We start from the raw sequence: 12,338 nt of genomic DNA, 5'->3' as shown, positions 1-12,338 counted from the left end.
GCATCTCCCGGACTGCAGGCAGATTCTTTACCATCTGAGCTACCAGACCGCAGAATGGAAAAAACGTTATTTTAAAAAATTGCAGAGATTATAAAAATAAAAGCAAATAACCCCACCAGTTTCATTCATGAATACCATTGTAAAAATCCTAAAATGTTAGGAAGCTATCTTCCTGACAGACTTGATTAAATTCAACTCCATTTCTGACTTTTTTTTAATTAAGAAAAAAGAAATGTTCATTAAGAAAAACATCAAGTTATGGTTACTATCATCTTAAAACCTTTATCACAATTAAGGCTGCAAAACTATAAATATTTCCACTAACGTTAAGAAGTGAAGATTCAATATGACTAGAGTTACTACTATTATTTAATATTGTTCTGGAATATATAAAGTATGACTACATTTAAGTAAAATGCGAACTGATTTATAAAAAGCATATCAGCAGCTGACTGGGGCTAGAGGGCGAGGGAGGGATGGACTACAAAAGGCAGGAAGAGGCTCTGGGAACGATGGAAACATTCCGTCCTGATCAGGTGGTGGCTTCACAGATAGCATACAAATGTCGAAACTCACTGGATTTTACACTTGGATACATCTTGTTGTATGTAAACTAGCCACAATAAATAAAAAAATAATTTAGCAGTTTAATTGTACACTTAAGACATGTACATTTCCCTCCCTGCATGTAAATTTATCTCAATTAAAAAAAAATGAGAATGATTTTTATGTGTTAAAAATGAGGCTCTAGATATATTACTAAGAAAATAAAATTAAGAATGAAGCATGCAAAGCACAACCATATTTATGTTTAAAATAACAAATTTTATTATATAGGTGCGTAAGGAATTTCTGGAATGATACTCAAGAATCTGGTAATAGTAAACTGTGCGTTGCGGAGTCAGATTAGAGTCTGTGGTAGAAGAGAAAAATTTTTTATTATACAGTCTTTGGTACAAATGAATTTCTTTAAACATGTTCATGTAGTATTTTTTCAATTAAAAATAAGATAAAATTTTCTTACTGACTTAAAACACTGAAAGATTCAGATGTATCTAAAGTCATTCAAAAATTAAAAGTATACTTTTTAAAAAGTATGTTTCTTCAATAACCCCCAAAGATGTTTTAAAAATACTTTTCCACCTTTATGTTTAAATAAGTAAGAATCCTTTTCAAAACAAAACAACAAAAAAATCAAAACAGAATTCCCCAGTAGCTAACTCGTCTGAGTCCTCGATTTGACAGAGACAATCCCGAGAGGTACAGCGCTGCAGCATCAACACCAAGGCGTGGTCTACCTACCGAATCAGCTGCCAAGTGGTTGTTTGAATTGGTGAACTCGGACACCAGCTCATCAGCTACTTCATTATATGACGTTGTGCCTTTCCGCTGAACTTTCTCACACACTTTCATTGAAAAATGTCTCAAGCCTTTTCCATTTTTATCTCCTTTTTTGCTTCGTTTGCTAAAAGAGAAAATAAAATTATACTCCATTATACTTACTAGAGACTTCCTTTATAAACTCAACTAAGGTGAGAAGACAGGAATTTGATTTTTTGTTTCCAGTGCTCAATTTTACATTGAATTAGAGATAAGGAAATGTTTTAAACTTAATTTTCACCTTAAAAGCCTAATAAAGTGTGTAGCAAGAGTGCCTTTTTATGCTCACTCATTTGTTGCCTATTTACTGACCAGTTACTTACTATTAAGTATCAGACGCTGTTCTACACATTAGAAGACCTCTGAAAACAGCAGACAAAAACTGTGCCCATGTAAAGTTTATATTCCTAATACTTACCTTTTTGCATTCTACGTATGCTATAGATTTTTCCCCCCCACCTAAAATTAAAAGTACCACTATTCTAGAGTTCTGTTATCTACTCAATTTTTCAATCAGAAGTCATTGGTGTTGGGTGGGGAGGGAAGTGGGAGCGGGGTTCAAGACAGGGAACACATGTACACCCATGGCTGATTCATGTCAAAGTATGGCAAAAACCACTACAATACCATAAAGTAATTAGCCTTCAATTAAAATACATTAATTAATTAAAAAAAAGAAGTTATTGGTGTTAGTAATGGACCTACATCTTCAGTTATCCTAAGTTAGGTTAATGCCTAGGCCTAACCTTTGATAATTCAATCATTAAAATTTCAGACGTCAGTTTAGTTCTACTAATATCTGAGTAACAATTATATGCTAGGAACTGTGTGTATTAGGGGCTGGAAGTATAAAAACAGTAACTGATGCAAAATCCTTTCCCTCAGTGAGTCCTAAGGCTGGAAGAGAGGCAAAACTAATATATAATGACAGATAATTCCACAATAACAAGGTAAGTGCCAAGTCAGAGTTATTCACAATGTTTTATGGGAATTGGTAAGAGGGGAATCTAGTCTAACCTAAAGGAGGAAGATTCCTGCAGTAAGAACCAATGAAAACAATCCACAGAAAGAAAAGACAATCTGTGGAAAGGGAGAAAATATTTACAAACCCTTTATGTGATACATGGTTAGTATCTGAAATATCTAAGAAACTCCTACACCTCAATAGCAAAACATGTAACACAAAAAACAGGCAAAGGACATGAATAGGCATTTCTTCAAAGAAAATATACAAATGACCAGTTATAACCAGCAGTTAGATGAAATGGTGTTCAACATCACTACTTATGAGAGAAATACAAATCAAAGCCACAATGACATTATCTCCACACCTGTTAGGATGACTATTTACTTTTAAAAAAGGATTACAAGTGTTGGTGAAGGTATATAGAAATTAGAACCCTTGTACACTGTTGGTGGGAACATAACATGGTATAACTGTTACGGAAAAAAATATGGAGATTCCTCAAAAAATTAAAAATGGAACTACCATATAATTTAGTAATCTCATTTCTGGGTATATCCAAAAGAAATGAAATCAGGATATCAAAGAGGTGTCCGTCATGTTCACTGCAGCTTTATTCATCCAACCAGTCCATCCTAAAGGAAATCAGTCCTGGATGTTTATTAGAAGGACTGATGTTGAAGCTTAAACTCCAATATTTTGGCCACCTGATGCGAAGAGCTGACTCACTTGAAAAGACCCTGGTGTTGGGAAAGATTGAAGGCACGAGGAGAAGGGGACGACAGAGGATGAAGATGGTTGGATGGCATCACCAACTCAGTGGACATGAGTTTGCGTAAACTCTGGGAGTTGGTGATGGACAGGGAGGCCTGGCGTGCTGCGGCTCATGGGGTTGCAAAGAGTTGGACACGACTGAGCGACTGAACTGAACTGAACCAAGACAAGGAAAACTCAAATATCCATAGATGGATGAATGGATAAAGAAAATGTAGTATGTGAATACATATATATTCACACAGACATATAGACATATTTATACATATACAACAAAATATTATTCAGCCTTAAAAAAAAATTCTGCCATATGTGACAACGTGGAGGAACCTGGAGAACATCATGCTAAGTCAAATAAACCAGTCACTGAAGGACAACTGTTGCACGATTACACTTATGTGAACTATCTAAAATAGTCAAGCTTCCAAAAGCAGAGGCTGGAGGGAAAGGGGAAATGGGGAGTCTGCTGTGCAGAGGAACCTAGACTTCATCACATTCCATCAGCATAATTACATTCATTTATGTTATTTACATGTTCTACTGTGTTATGGCCATTAAGAAATAGATGCTAAATGTACTTCTCAAAAGAGTAAGGGAAGATATCTACTTTCTTTCCCTGCATCCCCAAAGAATCCTCTCTGTGTATTCACTGTGGGTCACAGACTACTACTGAGATATTGTTATAGCACTCAGTGGTACCGAGGGGTGGAGTGGCGTGGTGAAATTTTCAGTGAGGTAGAGATTCTGGCTGCAGAGTAATTTATGGAGGGCAGAAGCAGAAACAGGAAGACCCGTTGACAGGTTACTGTAATGGTCCAAGCAAGCAATGCTGAGTCCTGGAATTCGAGCAACTGGTAGGACTGGATAAGAAAAGATGGATTTGCAAAAATGTTCAAGATAAAAATCAGTACAACTAAGTGACTGACTGCTGTGGATGGTAAGGAAGAGGGAAACAGGACAATAATCCTTATAAGGAGGGGTCATTACTGAGATGGAGGAATTTGGAACGAATTCATGAATTTCATTTTAAACCTTTTCACTTGCATTGTCTAATGCTCTGGGCATATTCTACTTGTGGTTATCAAACACCTGAAATGGGACAAGTCTCAATCAAATTAATTATGCTGTTAATTTCAAAGACCTACATGAGAGATGAAGGTATAATTTTTATATTAATTACCCTTTAGATATACTAGATTAAATAAAAGATGTAACATCAGTCTCACATATTCCAGTTTACTTTTTAAACTGAATGCTGGAAAATTAAAACTCACATGTGGCTCGTATTACATTCTATTGGGCAGCCATGAGGTTGAGTTTGACATGCCTATAGAATATCCAAATGGGTATATTCAGGAGACAGTAGAACAATACCTAAGTCTACAGCCAGTGGGAGCGGCCACTTATAAACCTACCAGTTCTTCTCATCAGTCCAGAGATTAGCCAATACTCTCTTCCTTTTCAAATCTAACTTTCTTTGTCAAGGTAACAGCTTTAATGAAATACAATTCACACACCATAAACTTCATCTTTTCAAGTATAAAATTCAGTGGACACAGCCATCACCACAACCTAATTTCTCCACCTTAAACAGAAATTCTGTCCCCATAAGCAGCCACTCCCACCTCCCTGTCCTCAAGCCCTTGGCAACCATGTTTTACTTTCTGTTTCTATGGATTTGCCTGTTTTTCAATGTCAGCTTTGCAACTGGAGTTTCTCACTTCGGTGCTTCTGATCCTGTATTATTGGCTTTCCTTGACCTGGCCCATTCAGTTGTTTTTCAAGTGTACAACCTATCATGGAACCTGAATATGATCAAGACACAAGATCCACCTACCAGTTTAAAGGAAACACCGAAGACAGAAGAACGTGTTAAACTATACTAAAGAGATGCTATGGGACTTCCCTGGTGGTCCAGGGGTTGAGAGTGCCTGCCAATACAGGGGACATGGGTTCTATTTCTGGTAAGGGAAGATCCCACATGCCTCAGAGTGGCTGGCCCCGTGTGCCTTGCTGCGACTACTGAAGCCCAGCAGCAGCCAAAAATCAATCAATCAATTAATTTAAAAAAAGAGATGCGGTAAGCAAAATCTTTAGAATTTTTCTTCAGGACATATAATGTGGTTTCTTCAACTAATAATTTGGAAGGGAAAGAGTGAGAAAAATACGGAGGGAAAATCTACAGATTATAAAAGATTTAACTATTTAAATTCTGATTCATATAGACTGTAAACACACACACATACACACCCCAGTTACAGGAGAGTGTGGAAAGACAGCAACAGCAGCACAGTTCTCAAACTCTCCAAATCCCCATACAAAATAGAGCAAGCAAGCAGCAAAGCCTGAACCCCTGACAACGTTTACAACAAAACTAGCTGACAAGGCATCTTCAACCAACCCCAGATTACAGACCGGGGCCAAAGGCTTACACAGTCGTGTCTGTGTTGGTAGAAAAATAAATACTCAACGGAGCGGCATTTGATGGAACTAACAAGACTTTGCTAGAAAGAACAGGCCAATTTGAGAGCCGCAGCTGAAATGGGAAGTTTTGCCCTCTTCAATACCAGCTGAGTGCAGGAGGCTGAAATAAAGACTTAGGAGGTTGCAACAATCTAGCCCATGTGACTCCCACAATTAATATTCAAGAGCAAATGAAAAACACTGAAAGCAGGCAAAGAATATATGGACAATAAGAGTTTCTGAAGAAGAAAATCAAGGCATGGGAACAGAATAAATACTAAGTGCTGTTAAGTCAAGAAAATGTTTATGAAATAAAAGAAAAGAGACTGTATAAACCCAGAATGACAAAGACCAAAAGATTCTGGTAAAATTGCTGGATTTCAAAGAAAAAAAATTATTTAGACATTTAGAAAAAAAAAAAACTATCAGATTTTCCAAGAGCAAGCTGTTACATTAGAAGAAAATTAAGACATTTAAGAAACTCCAACAAAGTATGAGCCAAGAATTTTTATATTCAGCAAAACTGACTGAGACAGTCAAAACGATTAGAGAAACACTGACATAAAGCTCTTGTGAGAAATTTATGTATAATTAACTGTAGATGTTAAGATTAAGTGAGCACTAAGAGGTGTATATTATAGGGTATAAACAGGTGTATGCTTCCACACTGCAGGACTATTACATATGATTATTAGAAAAATGAGAAAAGAATGGAGAGAACATATACAGAACATATACAGACAATTTTTTAATGTTTTCAGTGCTTCACAGTTGGTGCTGGTAAAGAACCTCTCTGCCAATGCAGGAAACTTAAGAAATGAGGGTTCAAAGCCTAGTCAGGAAGATACCCTGAGAATCAGGAAGATCCCTTGGAGGAGGACATGGCAACCCACTCCAGTATTCTTGCCTGGAGAATCCCAAGGACAGAGGAGCTGGCAGGCTACTGTCCATACCTTTGCAAAGAGCTGGACATGACTGAAGCAACTTAGTATGCACAGTCTCATTAGGTTACATTATTATTATTATTATTGGGGACTATTAAGCATGATCAATGCAAAGAAATAGAGGAAAACAACAAAATGGGAAAGACTAGAGATCTCTTCAAGAAAATTAGAGATACCAAGGGAACATTTCATGCAAAGATGGGCTTGATAAAGGACAGAAATGGTATGGATCTAGCAGAAGCAGAAGATATTAAGAAGAGGTGGCAAGAATACACAGAAGAACTGTACAAAAAAGATCTTCACGACCCAGATAATCACGATGGTGTGATCACTCACTTAGAGCCAGACATCCTGGAATGTGAAGTCAAGTGGGCCTTAGAAAGCATCACTACGAACAAAGCTAGTGGAGGTGATGGAATTCCAGTTGAGCTATTCCAAATCCTGAAAGATGATGCTGTGAAAGTGCTGCACTCAATATGCCAACAAATTTGGAAAACTCAGCAGTGGCCACAGGACTGGAAAAGGTCAGTTTTCATTCCAATCTCAAAGAAAGGCAATGCCAGAGAATGCTCAAACTACGGCACAATTGCACTCATCTCACATGCTAGTAAAGTAATGCTCAAAATTCTCCAAGCCAGGCTTCAGCACTACGTGAACCATGAACTTCCAGATGTTCAAGCTGGTTTTAGAAAAGGCAGAGGAACCAGAGATCAAATTGCCAACATCCACTGGATCATGGGAAAAGCAAGAGAGTTCCAGAAAAACATCTATTTCTGCTTTATTGACTATGCCAAAGCCTTTGACTGTGTGGATCACAACAAACTGGAAAATTCTTCAAGACATGGGAATATCAGACCACCTGACCTGCCTCTTGAGAAATCTGTATGCAGGTCAGGAAGCAACAGTTAGAACTGGACATGGAACAACAGACTGGTTCCAAATAGGAAAAGGAGTACGTCAAGGCTGTATATTGTCACCCTGCTTATTTAACTTATGCAGAGTACATCATGAGAAACGCTGGAGTGGAAGAAACAGAAGCTGGAATCAAGATTGCCGGGAGAAATATCAATAACCTCAGATATGCAGATGACACCACCCTTATGGCAGAAAGTGAAGAGGAACTCAAAAGCCTCTTGATGAAAGTGCAAGAGGAGAGTGAAAAAGTTGGCTTAAAGCTCAACATTCAGAAAACGAAGATCATGGCATCTGGTCCCATCACTTCATGGGAAATAGAGGGGGAAACAGTGGAAACAGTGGCAGACTTTATTTTGGGGGGCTCCAAAATCACTGCAGATGGTGACTGCAGCCATGAAACTAAAAGATGCTTACTCCTTGGAAGAAAAGTTATGTCCAACCTAGATAGCGTATTCAAAAGCAGAGACATTATTTTGCCAACAAAGGTCCGGCTAGTCAAGGCTATGGTTTTTCCTGTGGTCATGTATGGATGTGAGAGTTCGACTGTGAAGAAGGCTGAGCGCCGAAGAATTGATGCTTTTGAACTGTGGTGTTGGAGAAGACTCTTGAGAGTCCCTTGGACTGCAAGGAGATCCAACCAGTCCATTCTGAAGGAGATCAGCCCTGGGATTTCTTTGGAAGGAATGATGCTAAAGCTGAAACTCCAATACTTTGGCCACTTCATGCGAAGAGTTGACTCATCGGAAAAGACTCTGATGCTGGGAGGGATTGGGGGCAGGAGGAGAAGGGGATGACAGAGATGGCTGGATGGCATCACTGACTCGACGGACGTGAGTCTGAGTGAACTCCAGGAGTTGGTGATGGACAGGGAGGCCTGGCGTGCTGTGATTCATGGGGTCACAAGAGTCGAACACGACTGAGCGACTGAACTGAACTGAACTGAAGCATGTAATATGGGATAAAGTCAATGAGTAATTACCATATACACTCATTCTATTGTCCTTTTCATCCTCAATGTCCTTAAAAATCAGGATTCTTGATATGGAAAAAAGACTGAGATAACAGAGAAGAAGTTTAATAAGATTGGAACTGGAAATATCAATGTGATCTAGGCAGGGGTCCTTATACATCACAATAACACATTAAAAATACAACAGGGGACTCAACGTGCCAGTAGGTAACTTCTGATCCTACTGCAGTTCTCATCTAGATGAGTGATTGCATTCATCCAACTGCCTGAAACAGAAACAACAGATTCATCCTAATCCTCCTTTCTATCTAATCAAATTCTATCAAATGTAATCTAAGTCTTGTCTTAAAGAGCTCTTGAATTCAACGTCTTCTCTCTCTTCCCATGACCCTAGTTCAGGCTCTCATAATCTCTCACAGAACGTAACCAGACACACACAAAAAGTGCAGTGATGACATCTGCAGCAACATGGATGGATCTACAGATTATCATACGAAATGAAGTTTCATAGCAGTACAACCCAAGGGTACATTCAACAGTGGCTGAATCAAGAAATGAAGCCTCATCTTTGGAAGGCTGGTGGATCATCATGCCAAACCCATCAATGTTTACATCAAATTCAACGGAATTTAGAATAGCTGATACCTGCAGTACACAGATAGGGGACTTGGTCCTACAACCAAATCTGTAAACCACTTTTTTCAAAGTTAAGTGTACAATGCCTCCAGTAAAAGGATTTTACAAGTTAAAGGCTAGATGAAGAACTTAACAATAACAACAACAATAAAAAACAACTCAAAATGGACAAAAGACTTGAGTAGACATTTCTTCCAAGAAGATATACAAATGGCCAATAAGTACATGAAAAGATGTTCAATATCACTAGTCATTAGGGAAATGCAGAACAAAACCACAATGAGATATCATTCACACACATTAGGATGACTTTAATTAAACAAAACAAACAAGGAAAACCGCAGCCAATAAGCACTGGGAGGACATGGAAAACTGGACCCTTCGTGCACCACTGGTGGGAATGTAAAGCGGTGAAGTCACTGCAGAAAATACTACGGTGGTTCCACACAAACGAAGCATATAATTACCATAGGACCCAGCAATTCCCCTTCAGGGTGTATAGCCAAAGAAATTTCAAGTAGGGGACTCAAACAGATGATCGTACACCCACACCCATACCAGCAACATTCATAGTAGTCAAATGGTGGAAACCTACATGTCCCTCAACAGATGAACGAATAAACAGCAAGTGTGGCATGTGCACAGAACAGAACACTATTCAGCTTTTAGAAAAACGAAATTCTGAGAGATGTTACAATATGAATAAACTCTGAAGACATGGTAAGTGAAACAAGCCAGACACAAAGGGTAATTATCGTATGATTTCTTTTATATGAGCTACCTAGAATTGTCAAATTTATGGAGACAGGAAGTAAAACTATGGTTACCAGAGACTGCAAGAGGAGAGACTGAAGAGAGGTTGCTTAATAGGTATGGGTTTCTAGTAGGGGGTGGTGGAGAAGTTCTGGAGATGGGAGAGTGGTGATAGACACACAATAATGAATTTTCTCAGTGTTTTTTTGTCTGTTTGTATGTTTTGAATTTATTAATTTATTTTCTCAGTGGTTTTTTGTTGTTTTGGTTTTGAATTTATGTTTTGTTGTCTTTTATGTTAGGGGCTGATGGCTTTTATGTATCTATAAAATAAGATGCTGAGGTTTCCAGCATTTTGTAATTATTTCCAAAAAACCAAACTCAGTATACAAAGGATCATGCTTCTGAGCAAAACAAACTTTCTTGTTCTTCATTCTTTAAATTACTTTCATTGTCACATTTGGCTTACTATTACTGCTACCACATTCAGAGAAGACGTGCCTTTTCTTGACAAAAATAGTCCAGGAATGCTCGATTCCCCATCACAAAATGAGGGTTAAGAACGAAATAATACAGAGTGTACTTTTTAAATTTAGCTAATAATTTATAAAATAATAAACTTAAAACCAGGCTTATTTTAGAAATTTAAATGGTTGAAAAAATGTTATAAAAAAATGTCTACATTTTCACAGATCTTCTATATGCTTTTGGGTTATATTAAACAAATAAACTTTAAAATGTCACAGGCTACAAAAACGAACTCAAAATGGGTCAAAGATCTAAATGTAAGAGCAAAACCCATAAAACTGTTAAAAATATTGGTGTTAAGTCTTTGTGATCTTGGGATTTGGCAATTCTTAAAATAAGATATGATACCAAAAACATAAGTACCACAAGAAAATATAAACAAGATAAACACAGTCAAATTTTTAAAGTTCTGTGCTTCCTGTAGGTGAAAAATCAATCCAGAGATCAGGAGAACTTTTCGCAAACCATGTATCCGACAACGGTCTTGTATCTATAACCCATAAAGAATTCTTATGACTCAATAACAAAACCAGCACCACCACCAACAAACCAAAAGATCTCAATCGAGTTCTTCAAAGAAGATACTTAGCCTTCCTTTAAGCTGGAATGCCATCTTCTAGCAATTTGCCAAAATGACCAACATAAAGGAAAGACGAGCGGTACCTGCTCTGTGTTCTCTAGGCTTTTTAGAAAACATGGAGTTGTTCCTTTGGCCACAAACATGAGACTCTACAAGAAACATGACATTGTAGACATCAAAGGAATGGGCACTGTTCACAAAGCAATTCCCCACAAATGCTACCATGGCAACACTGGAAGCGTCTACCATGTCATCCAGCATGCTGCTGCCGTCGTTGTAAACAAACAAGTTAAGGGCAAGATGCCTGCCCAAAGAATGATTGTACACATGGAGCAAAGTAAGCGCTCTAAAAGCCGGGGAGCTTCCAGAAACATGTGAAGGAAAATGATGAGAAAAAGAAAAAAGTCGAAAAAGGTACTTGGGATCAACTGATGCACCAGGCTGCTCCACCCAGAAAGGCATACTTTCTGAGAACTGATGGGAGAGAGCCGGAGCTGCCAGAATCCACTCCCTATGAATTCATGGCATGATTTTAAAAAACAAAAACCCACAAAAGATCTCCAGACTCTAAATATATTTCTCTTAACTGAGTGAAAGTGTGGTGTCCTTTCCCGCAAAGAAATATTTGAAGCAAATTTTAACTGTCCTAATTCAGTGGGTGATGTCATTACTATTCAAACTTAGTGTTTTTTTTTTCTTCCTGGAAAATGTAATGTGGTTTATTGTGCAATATACTCCAGTGGTTAGAAACTGCCAGAAATTATTCATAAAATATTTGTACTAGGAAAATAAAAAGATATACAAACAGCCAATAAACACTTGAAAAAATGCTTAACATCATCAACCACTATGAACTGCAAATTAAAACCAAAATGAGATACACTTCACATTCACAAGGATGGCTAAAATAAAAAGAGATGGATAGGAAATGTTGGTAAGGAGCTGGAGACATTATAACCTTTGTTGATGGGAATGTAACTGATAGTTACTCAAAAAGCTAAAGAAAGAATTGCCATAGGTAATTTTATTCCTAGGTATACATCCAAGAGAAATGAGAACTGATTTGTTCACAAGTGTTCACAGCAGCATTTATAACAGCCAAAATAGAAAGTGAAAGTGAAGTCACTCAGTTGTGTACGACTCTTTGCGACCCCATGGACTGTAGCCTACCAGGCTCCTCCCTCTATGGGATTTTCCAGGCAAGAGTACTAGGGTGAGTTGCCATTTCCTTCTCCAGGGGATCTTCCCCACCCAGGATTGAATCCGGGTCTCCTGCATTGTAGGCAGATGCTTTTACCATCTGAGCCACAAGGGAAATCAAAATGGAGAAGCTCCTCAAATGTCCATCATTAATGAACAAATACAGGAAAAATGTGATATATCCATACAATGTTATATTGTACATAAAAAGGAAGGAAGGCAATAAAAAGG

General features: G+C 37.9%; 1 protein-coding gene across 18 annotated transcripts in view; it reads right to left on the bottom strand.

The window, feature by feature from the left end:
* TFDP2 (transcription factor Dp-2) overlaps positions 1–12,338 on the bottom strand; it is a 200,152-nt gene that overhangs the window by 23,685 nt on the left and 164,129 nt on the right. For all 18 annotated transcript variants that reach the window (XM_070375051.1, XM_070375043.1, XM_070375064.1 and 15 more), the window contains one exon: positions 1,303–1,465. In XM_070375051.1, coding sequence (XP_070231152.1) covers positions 1,303–1,465 — 163 coding nt within the window. The remainder of the gene's footprint in view (positions 1–1,302; positions 1,466–12,338) is intronic.

The sequence above is a fragment of the Bos mutus genome, chromosome 1 (genome assembly GCF_027580195.1).
Source record: "Bos mutus isolate GX-2022 chromosome 1, NWIPB_WYAK_1.1, whole genome shotgun sequence".
Lineage (NCBI taxonomy): Eukaryota > Metazoa > Chordata > Mammalia > Artiodactyla > Bovidae > Bos > Bos mutus.
Note: the sequence above shows the minus strand (reverse complement) of the source record. Positions and strands in the feature narration are given on the sequence as shown.